At 57.0% G+C, this 15,271-nt stretch overlaps 2 protein-coding genes across 6 annotated transcripts; one reads left to right on the forward strand and one right to left on the reverse strand.

The window, feature by feature from the left end:
* Positions 1-469: 469 nt before the first annotated feature.
* RPL18 (ribosomal protein L18) lies at positions 470-4,521 on the reverse strand. The gene is made up of 7 exons (XM_024236770.3): positions 4,286-4,521; positions 2,917-3,003; positions 2,442-2,549; positions 1,850-1,948; positions 1,221-1,344; positions 1,019-1,088; positions 470-589 (listed from the first exon to the last, which is right to left on the reverse strand). The coding sequence occupies exons 1-7, from the start codon at positions 4,286-4,288 to the stop codon at positions 514-516; spliced, it is 567 nt and encodes a 188-aa protein (XP_024092538.2). The 5' UTR covers positions 4,289-4,521; the 3' UTR covers positions 470-513.
* On the forward strand, positions 4,464-15,188 carry SPHK2 (sphingosine kinase 2). Of its 5 annotated transcripts, NM_001132125.2 has the most exons (7): positions 4,464-4,706; positions 5,565-5,716; positions 10,686-11,157; positions 12,472-12,621; positions 12,755-12,849; positions 12,942-13,057; positions 13,464-15,188. In NM_001132125.2, exons 2-7 carry the CDS (start codon positions 5,678-5,680, stop codon positions 14,554-14,556), a joined length of 1,965 nt encoding a protein of 654 aa, NP_001125597.2. In that variant the 5' UTR covers positions 4,464-4,706; positions 5,565-5,677; the 3' UTR covers positions 14,557-15,188. The 5 variants fall into 5 exon arrangements, with proteins under 5 accessions (NP_001125597.2, XP_063575188.1, XP_054394361.1 ...); XM_054538386.2 differs by lacking the exons at positions 4,464-4,706; positions 5,565-5,716 and adding an exon at positions 9,089-9,238; XM_024236300.3 differs by lacking the exons at positions 4,464-4,706; positions 5,565-5,716 and adding an exon at positions 9,247-9,870.
* The last annotated feature ends 83 nt before the right edge of the window (positions 15,189-15,271 follow it).

The following is a 15,271-nucleotide window of genomic DNA, read 5'->3' on the forward strand; positions in this document are numbered from 1 at the left end:
GGCCCCCACAGGCCCTTGGAGGAGGTCCGGGGGTGTGGCTCACACGCTTTCTTTACCTGTGCTCTCCCAGGGGGTGAACGCCCCTCTAGACTCAGGCTTCCCGGTCCCGGGGGGGTTGAGATTGCCTCACCTGTTCCCAGGCAGCCTCTCCCTCCCCACAGCCCTGCCAGCCTGCACCCCGCACTTCCTGGTCCACGCCCCACCCGCCATCCCAGCACCAGGGAGGGGCACAGGATCCTTTAAGAGGGGCGGGCGTGGCTGACCCAAGGAAGCAGGTGTGGAAACACCTGCCACCTGGCTGTTGGGAAGGAGGCAGGGCTCAGACCCTAGAGGGCAGGGAGCTTCCGGGGCAGTGGGGGCAGGAGGAGGGCTGGTCTTCACTGGCATGACGTCCCTGTCCCCAAACCAAATGCATTGTCACCCGCAGGCACCCATTCCCCAACCCGTCCCCCAATAACACGCAGAGGACTGTCAGCATTCAAAATCGTTTTAATAAGAGAGCAGGATCCAGGGTTAGTTTTTGTAGCCTCGGCTGGCCCGTCGGCCTCTGGCACGCTCGAACTTCCGGCCCTTGGAGCGGACGTAGGGTCTGTGGGGAGAGGAAGGAGTGAGGGGGGGCCCTCTTACAGGAGGCCATTGTGGAGTGGCACAGGAACACCACAAGCCTGTCACATTCAGCCCCAGGAGAGTCCATGGCTGCTGGAAAAGCTTGGCAGAGTGGGAAGCCAAGGAGCCAGGAGGGGCTACGGAAGCACCTGCCCCACCACCTGGAGGGTCCCAGCCTGGGCTTGCAGAGGCCGGTGAACCGCATGCTCCCCAGGAGATGCCTGCTCAGGCCCTGGAAAACACAGCTCCAAGCAGTGTTGAAGGGAAAAGCAGGCAAGATGAGGCAGCTGAGAGTTCCAGAAGGCCTGGGGTTGGCTGGTACGAGGGACAGGAGAAGCAGCCCAAGCGTGGCCAGGCCTGGCCCTGCAGGCTGAGTCTGGGGAGAGGGCAGGGCTGGGGGCCTGATACTCACTTGGTGTGGCTGTGCGGGGTTCCTGGGGCCTTGCCGAAATGCCGGTACACCTCTCGGCCCTTGCGAGGACCTAGGGAAGGGGAAGGAGAACCGAGTGAGACAGGGATCTGGCGCCCAGCTTCTGGCCTCCCAGATCCAGAAGGGTGAAGGCTGCCAGTAGCCACACAGCTCACTCCAACCCCATTGACTTCGCATCACTCACCGGAGAGCAGGACAGTGCCGCAGCCCTTAGGGGAGTCCAGGGCCAGCTGGTCGAAAGTGAGGATCTTGCCCCCTGCCCTGAGGATGCGGCTGCGGGCCCGGCTGGTCACGCGCAGTGCACATACCTGGTGGAAAGGACAAGGCTGGCGGGTCAGACCCCTGCGTGGTCACCCAGGGGCTGACAGGACTCACCCTCCACTGCCTTGGCACAGCAGAGCCCTGGTAACCAACACTATCATTTATTACCTGGAGCACCCTGGGCTGACAGCAGCTGTTCTCAACACTTTATCTCTAGGAACTTTTAACACCACATCCCTAGTGTTATGCTACAAACAACAGCAAGTAGGCTGGGCCAAAAAAATGACTTGTTCAGAGGTGACAAAGGAGTCTAGACTTGAGCCCAGGCTGTCTGGCTCTAGGGGCCAGCACTAACAGCTTACAACTTGCCCCAGAAGAAGCTTGCCCAGGGGACCCCACCATCAACAATGCCAGAGACGACCCACACCAATCCTCAAAGCCACTCAGACAGGCAGGATGCTTGCCTCACCAGCGGTGGCAAGACTAAGGATGGACCAGCACAGCACAGCACAGCAAGGATCTGATGGGTCTGCCTAGCCCCCGCCAGCTCACCTTCAGTTTGGGCACCTCCTGAACCCGCACGTCATCCGTTATGGTCCCCACAACCACGGCTGTTTTGTTTTCCCGGCCAGGAAGCTTCATCTTCCGGATCTTAGGGCGGGGAGGATGTACATCGTAAGTCGTTCTGGTGTTTACATTCAGCCCCACTTGAGGCATCCCCAGACCAGGGCAGCTGTGCCCTCTAACGGGACCCCCCCACTCACACCACACCCCTTAAACCCCACAGGCCTCTCCTCAGATCCAGCTGGGGAAAGCTCCAGATAAAAAAAAAAAATGCAGACTGTTCAATAGGGCCTCCCTCGGCAGGGCCTTTAACATAAACCTCAGTTATGACTTGGGGCAATCTCCTGAAGCCACCAGGACACCTCCACCTCACAAAGAGAAGGAGAGGAGGACCAGGAGCCTTGCCCACTGCCCATGGACACTCAGTTCCAACCAACAGTCCAAGCTCTAAGCTCGCGACTGGCTGAGACAAACCCTTGATGCCCCGGTTGCTCCCAGAGCTCCAAGTCCTGCCTCCCTTCCAGACAGACAAGACCCAGTGGCTCCCAGGTCTACTGTGCTCTCTGGACCAGCCACTCACCATCCGGGAAAGGGACAGAGGCGGCCGGTTGGTGCGACTCATAAACAACCTCTTCAACACAACCTGGTTGAATGTGGAGTCGGTTCTTCTGGCCAGAAACCTGTATAACTGGAGGGACGGGAAGAGAGTGAGAAGCTGGAACAGCCCGCTCCCCCGCAGCCTTCCAGTGAAGAGGCAAACACATGATGATCTGGACTAAAAGAATCTTTATCCCTTTCCCCCAACCCACCGACCTAGAGGGAGAAAGCTGGCCCAGGTCCTTCCTGGCCAAGGACCTAGAAAATCCTGCCTCCAATCCCGAGCTGTACACAGCCTAGAGGCTGAAAATACAAATGCAGGAGGCCCTGGAACAGAACCAGAGACCCGAGACTGCCCTGCAGGCCCCTGGGAGGAGCTTGGTGCCAGCACTAGAATGGAGGATCTGCAAGTCAGACCTGGGGTGACCCTTCCCAAAGACCTCAGGGCCCAGCCTCACCTTGACCAACAGCCTCAGGTAGATATCCTGGCTCTTGGGCTCCTTGCGCCGAACCTTTCGGTCCTTGTTGTGGCGGATGTCCACTCCCTGTGGGGGTGAAGAGGCAACCATGGACCCAATTACCCGCAACCATAGCCAATTATTACTTATTTCTGAAACTGAGAGCTGGGACACAAGCCCAGCTCTGAACACACCAGCTCAAATCCCAGGCCCGCCACCAGGAGACCTCTGGGCTGCCACTGATCCCTCTGTAAAAAGGGGCTGTTTACAAGGCCTTCAGCCCATGGCACACAGAACCCCGAAACATCGTAACACAGCAATCATATTAACTTAATACAAAAAGGTCAATTCTTTACAACTTGTATTTTGCAACAATGTTATCAAAACTGGCTCCCATACCCGTAGGATAACCAAAAATATCAAACCAATGGCAGTAATGATGAAAACGAATCCTTATTCAGAACCTAGCAATACTACTAGAACTACCTCTCCTACAGTATCAGTCAATCCAACAACTCTTACCAAACAGTGTCTTTTTAAAACATTGTTTTAAAAGTGGAGACAGGGTCTCACAATATTGGCCAGGCTGGTCTTGATCTCCTGGGCAAGGAATCCTTCCGCCTCAGCCTCCCAAAGTGCTAGGATAACAAGCGTGAGTCGCCTCGCCAGGCTCCTACCGCCCTGCTGCCTATCTGAGTAACTGAAGTTTTTCAGACTGTGTTGACAATTACAAGAACTATTTAATAGCTCCACTTATGCAGCACTTACTGTGTGCAAAACCCCGTGATGAGAATTTCCTGTGAATTATTTCTTCCCAAATTCACAAACTTGTCAGATGAGATTACTGTGTACCCAACGAACAGCCATACACTGGGGCAAAGGCTCAAAAACCATCACAAGGTAGGAAGGGGCCTGAGACTCAGAGACCTGCCTGGTCCCCAAATCCAGTTATTCGACTCTCGATCCTCTCGCCCGCCGCGGCCCCCATCGAACCCGACTTTTCATACTAGAAAGTGACAGATCCGTCTGTCACTTAGTGCCTAGATAGAGGCAGCAAAGCCAAGTAACTAAGAGTGGCTGCGGGGCCAGCCCCCTGGGTCGGAATCCTGGCTCTGCCACTTCCTGGCTTTGTAAACCCAGTCATATCAGCCTCCGAGTGCCTCAACTTGGTCATCTACTCAGTGGGGGCGATAGATTATGACTCTGACCCATCCCTGCTCTCCTGGCCCCCAGAGTAGGCCCCCAGTATCGGGAGTTGCTCCCTCCGGGCAGCCGCAGGCCCCCTGCCGCCCTCCAGCGTGCCCCTAGCCCAAAACCACAGCGGATGGCAGCGGATTATCCAGCCCCGACAGCCGCAAACCGAGCTCACCATGATGGCGCCTCCTGCTCGGCCAGGTCCGGAAAGAAAGAACTGCGCCGGGGTGGGCGGGGAAAGCCTCCAGCGAGTGGCGCCGTCGTGACGTCACATGGGTGCGACGCGGCGCTCTACCACGATCCGGACTTCTCTGTGGTGAGTTGGACGACTGACTAGTCGGGCGATAACGGCAGAGAGCATAGAGCGGAGGAACAAGCGCAACGTCCAAGAGGGAAGGGCCAGCACGTCGGGGCCTCTCTGGCCCTACCCGGGCTGTGTTCTCGATAGCTTTCCGGAAGAAAGGGATCTGGGAGGGAAATGCGTGGAGCTAGCACGACGCGTCGCGCGGTGACGCTCTGGCCCGACGCCGACGGCCTCTCAGTGGCTCCCGGAGGACCCGGCGGTCCCTCTCAGTGGCTCCCGGACAGTGTTGGAGGTGAGGAGGCGGGGCTGGCACGGCTAGTCGGGGCATCTGGAAACCTCTGACCCCACGCTTCGGGCGTTTGCTTATCAGGTTCACCGCTGCCTAATCTCGCGCTGCACTTCGTAGGCGCAGCCGCTGCTTGGGAAGTTCTACTTAAGGTCTAACCCGAGATGATCTTGCTGCACCTCAATCTATAGCATCCTGTATTCCCATCCTTTGAGTTCCGCTTCTCCTTCTCCCCCGGCCCATAGATGGCCCTGCCCTGACCTAGAAAGAGGGAGACAGAGTTTCAGAGGGGAGGAAAAGTGGAGACCCCGTGGCTTGGGGGTGGGGGGAATGGAGGCCCAAAGGGTAGGAAGGAGACCTAGAAAGAGGGGTGAGATGGAGACCCAGGGAGAAGTAGAGGCAAAGAAAGATGGTGAGATGGGGCCTTGCAAGGCTATAACCAAATTCAAATCCTGGCTCTGCTAGTTACTAATGGGGTGATTGGGCAAGTCATTTAACCTCTCTGTGATCTTGGGAAAATCACTTAACTTCTTTGGGCCTTACTCTCCTTATGGACAAAAAGGGGATAACAACAGGCCTGGCACACAGGGTGTTTTTCAGGATTATGAAAGTTAATAAAACTGCTGAGGTCAATATTTTGCACATAATAAGTGCTCAATAAAAATTAGCCTTCACTCCTATTATAGCATACATATTGTGTGCAACCAGATGGACTGGCCGGGGCAGTGATTAAAATGACTTATCTACTCTTTCCCCCCCGCCCCCAGGGAGGCCCCTGCCTCTTGGTTCTCAGGCACATTGAGCCTGGAAGGGCCTCCTGCAGTCGGCTCTCAATGCTGCTCCTCACTCACCTCTCCTCCACAGAGCTGAAGGTCAGGCCAGGACAGTGAGACCTGACTCCTTGCTCCTACCAGCCTACTATGGCTTAAGACCCAGGGCCAGGGTCCCCTTGATGTAACAGAGCAGAGGACCAGCAGATGAATGGACACCTTGAAGCAGAGGAGCAGCAGGACCAGGTAAGGGACCATCTAAAAGCCAAGATCCTCATACTGTGGAAAGACAAAATCCAAAGCTTTTCTTTCTTTTTTTTAAAAAAAAAAAAGATTGGAGGCCAGGCGTGGTAGCTCAAGCTTGTAATCCCAGCACTCTGGGAGGCTGAGGCCTGCGGATCACCTGAGGCCAGGAGTTCGAGATCAGCCTGGCCAACATGGTGAAACCCCATCTCTACTAAAAATACAAAAATTAGCCGGGCATGGTGGTGCGCACCTATAATCCCAGCTACTCGGGAGACTGAGGAAGGAGAATCGTTTGAACCCGGGAGGCAGAGGTTGCAGTGAGCCGAGATCGCGCTGCACTCCAGCCTGGGTGACAGAGTGAGACTCCGTCTCAAAAAAAAAAAAGAAAAAACAGGGTCTCACTCTTGCCCAGGCTGGAATGCAGTGGCGCAATCACAGCCTACTGCAGCTGCAACCTCCTGGGCTAAAGTGATCTTCCCACCTCAGCTTCCCAAGTAGCCTCCACCATGCCTGGCTAATTTTTTTATTTTTATTTATTTATTTATTTATTTATTTTGAGGTGGAGTTTCGCTCTTGTTGCCCAGGCTGGAGTGCAATGGCACGATCTTGGCTCACTGCAATCTCCGCCTCCCGGGTTCAAGCAATTCTCCTGCCTCAACCTCCCAAGTAGCTGGGATTACAGGCATGCGCCACCACACCCAGCTACTTTTGTATTTTTTGTAGAGACGAGGTTTCTCCATGTCGGTCAGGCTGGTCTCAAACTCCCGACCTCAGGTGATATGCCCGCCTCGGCCTGTAATCCCAATTACAGGCATGAGCCACTGCACCCGGCCAATTTTTTTATTTTTTCTAGAGACTGGGTCTCCCTCTGTTGCCCAGGCTGGTCTTGAACTCCTGAGCTCAAGGGATTCTCCCACCTCAGTCTCTCAAAGTGTTGAGCTTACAGACATGAGCCACCGCACCCAGCCTGGAAGCCCTTCTATAAGTGATTTCAGACCTTCTCTCCAGGCAGGTGTTCCAGCGGGATAATTTAGGAATCAGAGAAACTGAGGGGTTGAGGAGGATACTTATTATTTATTATTTAGGTGCACCGGCCCAGTCAGACTAACATCGAAAAAGACTGAGCACCGAACAAAGAGTCAAGTTACCTTTTAAGTATTTCGTGGGGCAGGGGGAGATCTGTGCAGGGGGAAGCATATTATAGAAGCGAGAAACAAAGACAGTTATTCAATTGAGACATGCATTACATTATTTCTTACTTTTCAAGGAAAAACATGTTTTACGACTTGAGTTTATCCTGTCTAGTGACCTTGCAGCTGCACAGCTAGAGAAACAGGGTCTTCACAAGTCCTGGGAAAGGGAGTTAGATAAGGCTCACTAGCCACAAACAGAAAAACAGGCAGTTAATTTTTAAAGGACTCAATCTCTTTCTCTTCCTCAGGGGGAACTGGGTTTTTGCTTACACATTCTTTAATTTCTTTTAATTCCTGTTTCACTGTGAATAGCTTTCTCCCTACTTCCCAGACAGGACAGCTGAGGCCAAGAATTCAGGGGCTTCCCAGCAGTCACACAGCAAGTGTGTGTGAGCTGCAGGGTCCTTTCTCCTTTTCCTCCTCCCTGTCCTCTCGTCTGTGTGACTTAGGCTCTGTGTTTGAATCTCAGCTTCTTTGCTCAGTGTCTCTGCCTTTCCTTCTCCCAGGGCCCCAAGCTCAGTTGCTGTGCCCCCATCTCAGTCTTACTAGGTTTCTGTCCCCCTTTCTCTCCATGTCGTTCCTTGGCACATACTATCTGGTGCTGTTGCTACTGTGGGTTGGATGCTAGGTACATGATTTGGCAATAAGCAAACTTCTTCCTACATTTGTCTTTTTTTTTTGAGACAGAGTCTTGGTTGCCCAGGCTGGAGTGCAGTGGCATGATCTCGGCTCACTGTAACCTCCGCCTCTTGGGTTCAAGCGATTCTCCTACCTCTGCCTCCTGAGTAGCTGGGATTACAGGTGCATGCTACCACACCTGGCTAACTTTTGTATTTTTAGTAGAGACGGGGGTTTTGGCCCAGTGAGGTGGCTCATGCCTGTAATCCCAGCACTTTGGGAGGCCGAGGCGGGCGGATCTCCAGGTCAGGAGATCGAGACCATCCTGGCTAACACGGTGAAACCCTGTCTCTACTAAAAATGTAAAAAATTAGCCGGACGTGGTGGCACGTGCCTCTAGTCCCAGCTACTCAGGAGGCTGAGGCAGGAGAATCACTTGAACCAGGCAGGCAGTTCAGTGAGCCGAGATGGTGCCGCTGGACTCCAGCCTGAGTGACAGAGCCAGACTCCATCTCAAAAAAAAAAAAAAAAAAAAAAGAGAGACGGGGGTTTCACCATGTTGGTCAGGCTGGTCTCGGACTCCTGACCTCGCGATCCACCTGCCTCAGCCTCCCAGAGTGCTGGGATTACAGGCTTAAGCCACCGCGCCCGGCCTACAGCCTACATTTGGCACTTTCTAGTGAGCTCTGTCCTTGTCTCCTAATGCATATCTCTTTCTCTCTATGCAATTCTGTTTCTAGGTCTCCTAATATATACTTGCCTTTCTTTCAGTTTCACCATGTCTTTGCCTCGGTGCGTCTGTCAACATCTTCACTTTCTGTCCCAGTTCCTCCCAGCCCCTGGGCTTCCAATATTCTCTCCCTCCCTCACCTTTGACCTAGAGATACTGTCCCCATCTCTCTCTGTCTCTGTCTTGCCATGTGACTGGTTCATTCACGGGGCAGATGTTTATCTCATGCCGCTTCCATTCTGGTTTGAGCCTGAGGTAAATAAGTCTGAATTAATGAGCCTCTCCTTCCCGGCTTCCATTCCAGAAATGTCTGTCTCCATCTGTCTCCGTGTGTGTCATTTTCAGGGTTTTCTTGTATCCTTACCTTGCACATTCTCAATCCCATTGTTTTGGTCTCTTGTTTAAATCTCTGCTTTTCTCTGGGTCTCTCTGACTCTGTAACTGTCCGAAAAAAAAGTATCCTTCATTTTTCCCACTCTTCCTCTCCTCCCAGCTCTCTTATTGCCCCATCCAGCCTCTCTGGGTATCTGCCTTGCTCTGTGTCTGGATCTCTGGGCCTTTGTTACGCGTGTTAGAGTCTCTGTCTTTGCAGCTAAAGACCTCCTCCCTCACGCCCCTTTTCTTTTGTGAATTCAATGGATGAGTCAGGCCCACTCTCCCTTAACAAAGATGGCGACAACGGCGGTGTCTATGGGGCCGCGACGTCGTCTCCGCTGCGCGTCGGCCCTCACCTACGATAGCGGCCAGTCTCCCGAAGCGCGAGGCCCCGCCCAGTTCTCGGCCTCTCCCGCGGCCGGTCCCTGCACCAAGCTCGCGAGCTGACTGGCTCCACCCCCCGCGCCCTCGTATTGGTGCGGCCCAGGCCGGCTGCACGACCATTGGCTGAGCAGATGCACACCCTCCCCCCACCCCTAGGTCTGATGGGGGCTGTTGGTGCTGACTTGCGGGACCGCCTGGAGGAGGACCCGGCGTGTGAGGAGGGTGCGGGGGTCGGGGCAGGGACCGGAGTTTAGGGGACTGAGGGACCAAGAGAAACAGAGACGCAGGCCCGGGACTGGGGCACCGGGGTGGGAGATGGAAATGGAAAACCTGGGCCAGGACTGAACCCAGGCCTGGGACTGAGTTCTGGAAATAGAGTGCGGATGGCGGCTTGGGGGCCCAGGGCCAGACACGCAGGCTTATGGATTGGGGACCAATGGATGGAGACCCAGGTCCAGGTCTCGGGGACCCAGGGACAGAGACCCAGGCCCAAGACAGGAGGACATCTAGGCCTCTGTGCTTAAACCTGATTTGAGGTTCCCATAATGGGGCCAGGGCAGGTTTGGGGGTGAGGCAGACGTCCTGGACCCGAGAGAGCCGCTGGGGATAGGGGGGCAGATGTAGTTCCTAAGGGTGAGTCTACAGGCGGTGGGGGGTGGGGGGGTGTCTTGGCGCTCTGGGCCTGGGGAATGTGAGGGGCAGGACTGGCAGGTGGCTGGGCGGGGCAGTGGGGAACAAAGGTGAGCGAAAGGAGAAGGCAGAATCCGGGCAGAGGGCAGGGAGAGGGCCTGTGGGGAAGGGACCTCAGTCCTGCTCCCACCCGCTCCCTGGAGAGCAGGCGGCCAGACACCCAGGTCAGTGCTCAGGGACCAGCTCTTGGCCCCTGCCTCTTGCAGGCGCTCGCATGTGGCTCCTCTCGGACCCCGTAGTCCCTCTGTCATATCCCTTCTCTCCAGCTGTCCCCATGCCTGCCTCCTACCCCTCCTATTTGCTCTCCCTTCCACTCTGTCTTGCCTTTCTCGCTGGGGTGAAAAAGTCTTATTCTCTTAAGCATCTTTCATCACTCTGGGTTTCACCTCATTGACCCTGTTTGTCTCCTCTCAGTGTTTCTCTGGCTCTCAGACCGTATCTCTATTGCGTTTGTGATTGTTTTGCTGTTGTTACCCACTGCACCGTATGGTGGTGGGGGGCGGGGGGGTGTGTCTTTCAGTCTTTGCATGTCTGTTTCTGCATATCCAATCCCACTATCCATTCCCCTTCCTGTGCCTTCTTTTCCCCCAAAGCCCGTTATCATCACCCAACCCCCTGTGTATTTCAATCCTTTCTCTTGTTTACCTATTCCTGTGAAGGCAAGGATTTGGGGCTATTTTGTCTCCTGCTGTGTTTGTTAGGCCTAGCACCGTGATTGGCACATAGAGGGTACTGAATACTTACTGGGGAATAAATGATTGGATGTTTGCATGCCCGGGTTTCCAGCCCCCTCCGGGATGCTGGCCTCTGTCCCGCATCCTCAAGGTCTGCCCACACCTGTCTGAGCCTGTCTGTCTCTGGTGCTCCTGTCTCACCTGCCACTGCCCCTCATTGTCTCCTCCTGTCCACAGCCCCTGCCCCTCCCTGCCCCTGCCATGGGGTCCTGAACTCTCACCCCTTCTCTCCTCCCTTCCCACAGAGGTTGGACCAGGAGCTGACCGGGAGCTGGGGCCACAGGCCTAGGAGCACCCTGGTCAGGGCTAAGGCCATGGCCCCGCCCCCACCGCCACTGGCTGCCAGCACCCCGCTCCTCCATGGCGAGTTTGGCTCCTACCCAGCCCGAGGCCCACGCTTTGCCCTCACCCTCACATCGCAGGCCCTGCACATACAGCGGCTGCGCCCCAAACCCGAAGCCAGGCCCCGGGGTGGCCTGGTCCCGTTGGCCGAGGTCTCAGGCTGCTGCACCCTGCGAAGCCGCAGCCCCTCAGACTCAGCGGCCTACTTCTGCATCTACACCTACCCTCGGGGCCGGCGCGGGGCCCGGCGCAGAGCCACTCGCACCTTCCGGGCAGATGGGGCCGCCACCTACGAAGAAAACCGTGCCGAGGCCCAGCGCTGGGCCACCGCCCTCACCTGTCTGCTCCGAGGACTGCCACTGCCCGGGGATGGGGGTGAGGCGCTGGGCAGCTGCTCTGTCCTGGGGCCACCTTGGTGTCTCTGCAGAATTTCCTCCATAGGCAGCTGTGTCTTTATTTTTCTGTGTCTGGGTGATGTATCTGTCTGGATCCGTTAGGAGTGATACACAGGGATGGGCTACAGAAGAAACACAAAGACAAGAGGGCCGGATGTGGTGGCTCATGTCTGTAATCCTAGCACTTTGGAGGCTGAGGTGGGCGGATCACCTGAGGTCAGGAGTTCGAGACCAGCCTGGCTAACCCCATGTCTACTAAAAATACAAAAAATTAGCCAGGTGTGGTGCCACGCACCTGTAATCCCAGCTACAGGAGGGTGAGGCAGGAGAATCGCTTGAACCCAGGAGGCAGAGGTTGCAGAGAGCCGAGATCGCGCCATTGCACTCCAGCTTGGGCAACAAGAGCAAAACTCTGTCTCAAAAAAAAAAAAAAAAAAAAAAGCACAGGCAGAGGTCGTGTGCAGTGGCTCATGCCTATAATCCCAGCACTTTGGGAAGCCAAGGCAGGCAGATCACCTGAGGTCGGGAGTTCGAGACCAGCCTGGCCAACACGGTGAAACCCCGTCTCTATTAAAAATACAAAAATTAGCCAGGCATGGTGACGGATGCCTGTAATTCCAGCTACTCGGGAGGCTGAGGCAGGAGAATCACTTGAACCCAGGAGGCAGAGATTGCAGTGAGCCGAGATCACACCACTGCACTCCAGCCTGGGCGACAAGACTGCTAGTCCATCACAAAAAGCAAAACAAAACAAAAACGCAGGCAGAGAAAAGTGATTTACATCTGCTGTTCTCTTGCTAGATTTATGTTTTTGTCTCCTATCCTCTTCCCCTTTGCATGGGTCTTGACCACAGGTGAGTCACCCAGGCTGGTGAGAGCAGCAGCCTGAGACAGGACCAGGTACCACCCAGAGTGATGGGTGCCAACAGAGGTCTAGGGCTTCCCTGGAGTTCAGAGGTGGCATCTAATCCTGCCTGGGGCCCCTAAGGGCTGGAAGTAACCTGATCCTGGGTAATAGGTGTTTGGGGTGAGGAAAGTGGGAACCACAGCTCCGAACTACAGGTCCTCCCACACATGGGGACAAAGGGCATTTGGTTTCACACCTAAGCCCTGCCTTTGTCTCAGCACCTAGGAGTTGGGGCAGGGCTGCATACCTAGGCCTGGCCACATGAGAGCCAGCAGGTTCCAGGGGCCAGCCCTCCACCAATTCTGTTGGGGGCTGTTTGAAGGGACTGTTTCCAAGGTGGGGGGGCCTGGGTCACTGGCCTCTGCAGACCCTAACCTCTCTCCACAGAGATCACCCCTGACCTGCTACCTCGGCCTCCCCGGTTGCTCCTATTGGTCAATCCCTTTGGGGGGCGGGGCCTGGCCTGGCAGTGGTGTAAGAACCACGTGCTTCCCATGATCTCTGAAGCTGGGCTGTCCTTCAACCTCATCCAGACAGGTAAGGGCCAGTGAGAATGGGAGCTGGGGGCTGGGACAGCTGAGTCCTAAGGGAGCAAAGTGGCGGGTGGGACTCCTGGGTCTATGGGGCTGGGGTGGGACAGCCTGCCTAACAGCCCGGTATCCCACTTCAGAACGACAGAACCACGCCCGGGAGCTGGTCCAGGGGCTGAGCCTGAGTGAGTGGGATGGCATCGTCACGGTCTCGGGAGACGGGCTGCTCCATGAGGTAGAGCAGGAGCACCCCGCCCCTAGCCCTGGGCCCTGGGGGACTGCAGAGGCTGCCACCAGGACCCAGGCTTCTGGTCTCCCACCCTCCAGGTGCTGAACGGGCTCCTAGATCGCCCTGACTGGGAGGAAGCTGTGAAGATGCCTGTGGGCATCCTCCCCTGCGGCTCGGGCAACGCGCTGGCCGGAGCAGTGAACCAGCACGGGGGGTAGGTTGAGCATACCACGAAGGGAGGGATGAGCCCCTCCTGGGGTGATAGGGACCCCTATATCTCCCACTCAGCCAAACCCACAGTCAGTCAAGTAAATCATCCTGCCTGTGGGATGCCTTACCCCCAGCTCCTGGACATTTTTGCCTGCCTGGTTCCCAGCTGTATCCCTAGTGCCCAGAACTCTGCCTGGCATGGGAGGCACTCAGTGAATTGTAGGGAGCAAATGAAAGAGATGACCGGGAACCTGGCCCCGTAAGGAGTCGCCTGGAGGTGGCCCCACAGCTGTGGTGGGCCTGGGCCATGGCCTTCCTGGTCTCATTGCCACCTGCTTCCCTACCTGTCTCTTTCCCCCACCCCTGTTTGCTCCTTCCTTCTGTGTGTCTGTCCATCTCTGGCTGTGAAGATTTGAGCCAGCCCTGGGCCTCGACCTGTTGCTCAACTGCTCACTGTTGCTGTGCCGGGGTGGTGGCCACCCACTGGACCTGCTCTCCGTGACGCTGGCCTCGGGCTCCCGCTGTTTCTCCTTCCTATCTGTGGCCTGGGGCTTTGTGTCAGATGTGGATATCCAGAGTGAGCGCTTCAGGGCCTTGGGCAGTGCCCGCTTCACACTGGGCACGGTGCTGGGCCTCGCCACACTGCACACCTACCGCGGACGCCTCTCCTACCTCCCCGCCACTGTGGAACCCGCCTCGCCCACCCCTGCCCATAGCCTGCCCCGTGCCAAGTCGGAGCTGACCCTAACCCCAGACCCAGCCCCGCCCACGGCCCACTCACCCCTGCATCGTTCTGTGTCTGACCTGCCCCTTCCCCTGCCCCAGCCTGCCCTGGCCTCCCCTGGCTCGCCAGAACCCCTGCCCATCCTGTCCCTCAACGGTGGGGGCCCAGAGCTGGCTGGGGACTGGGGTGGGGCTGGGGATGCTCCGCTGTCCCCGGACCCACTGCTGTCTTCACCTCCTGGCTCTCCCAAGGCAGCTGTACACTCACCCGTCTCCGAGGGCGCCCCCGTAATTCCCCCATCCTCTGGGCTCCCACTTCCCACCCCTGATGCCCGGGTAGCGGCCTCCACCTGCGGCCCGCCCGACCACCTGCTGCCTCCGCTGGGCACCCCACTGCCCCCAGACTGGGTGACGCTGGAGGGGGACTTTGTGCTCATGTTGGCCATCTCGCCTAGCCACCTAGGCGCTGACCTGGTGGCAGCTCCGCACGCGCGCTTCGACGACGGCCTGGTGCACCTGTGCTGGGTGCGTAGCGGCATCTCGCGGGCTGCGCTGCTGCGCCTTTTCTTGGCCATGGAGCGTGGTAGCCACTTCAGCCTGGGCTGTCCGCAGCTGGGCTACGCCGCGGCCCGTGCCTTCCGTCTAGAGCCGCTCACGCCGCGCGGCGTGCTCACAGTGGACGGGGAGCAGGTAGAGTATGGGCCGCTACAGGCACAGATACACCCTGGCCTCGGTACACTGCTCACTGGGCCTCCTGGCTGCCCGGGGCGGGAGCCCTGAAACTAAACAAGCTTGGAACCCGCCGGGGGCGGGGCCTACATTCCACTGGGGCGGAGCCTGAGTTAGGGGGTGTGGCCTGGCTGCTAGAGTGGTGGTGGCAAGGGCCCTGGCCCCGTCTCAGGATTGCGCTCGCTTTCATGGGACCAGACGTGATGCTGGAGGGTGGGCGTCGTCACGTTTAAAGAGAAATGGGCTCGTCCCGAGGGTAGTGCCTGATCAATGAGGGCGGGGCCTGGCGTCTGATCTGGGGCCGCCCTTACGGGGTAGGGCTCAGTCCTGACGCTCGCCACCTGCTCCTACCCGGCCAGGATGGCTGAGGGCGGAGCCTGTTTTACGCGTCGCCCAATGACAGGACCTGGAATATACTGGCTGGGGTAGGCCTCAGTGAGTCGGCCGGTCATGGCCCGCAGCCTCGCCCCATCCACTCCGGTGCCTCCATTTAGCTGGCCAATCAGCCCAGGAGGGGCAGGTTCCCCGGGGCCGGCGCTAGGATTTGCACTAATGTTCCTCTCCCCGCGGGTGGGGGCGGGGAAATTCATATCCCCTGTTCGTCTCGTGCGCGTCCTCCGTCCCCAATCTAAAAAGCAATTGAAAAGGTCTATGCAATAAAGGCAGTCGCTTCATTCCTCTCAGACCTTCTGCCCTTCCTCCATCCGACAGCCCGCGGGAGGACTCAGATTCCAGCACTTCCAGCAGCGCCTGCCCTCTATGGACG

Source organism: Pongo abelii, chromosome 20 (genome assembly GCF_028885655.2).
Source record: "Pongo abelii isolate AG06213 chromosome 20, NHGRI_mPonAbe1-v2.0_pri, whole genome shotgun sequence".
Classification (NCBI taxonomy): domain Eukaryota; kingdom Metazoa; phylum Chordata; class Mammalia; order Primates; family Hominidae; genus Pongo; species Pongo abelii.

Coding starts and splice junctions, on each gene's coding strand:
- RPL18 (XM_024236770.3), bottom strand. Junction 1,949..2,441: donor CTCTGTCCCTTTCCCGGATG/GTGAGTGGCTGG, acceptor CCCCGCCCTAAG/ATCCGGAAGATGAAGCTTCC. Junction 1,089..1,220: donor CGGCACTGTCCTGCTCTCCG/GTGAGTGATGCG, acceptor CCCCTTCCCTAG/GTCCTCGCAAGGGCCGAGAG.
- SPHK2 (XM_054538385.2), top strand. CDS start 10,461: ATGATTGGATGTTTGCATGCCCGGGTTTCCAGCCCCCTCCGGGATGCT. Junction 12,850..12,941: donor GAGACGGGCTGCTCCATGAG/GTAGAGCAGGAG, acceptor CCCACCCTCCAG/GTGCTGAACGGGCTCCTAGA. Junction 13,058..13,463: donor GCAGTGAACCAGCACGGGGG/GTAGGTTGAGCA, acceptor CTGGCTGTGAAG/ATTTGAGCCAGCCCTGGGCC.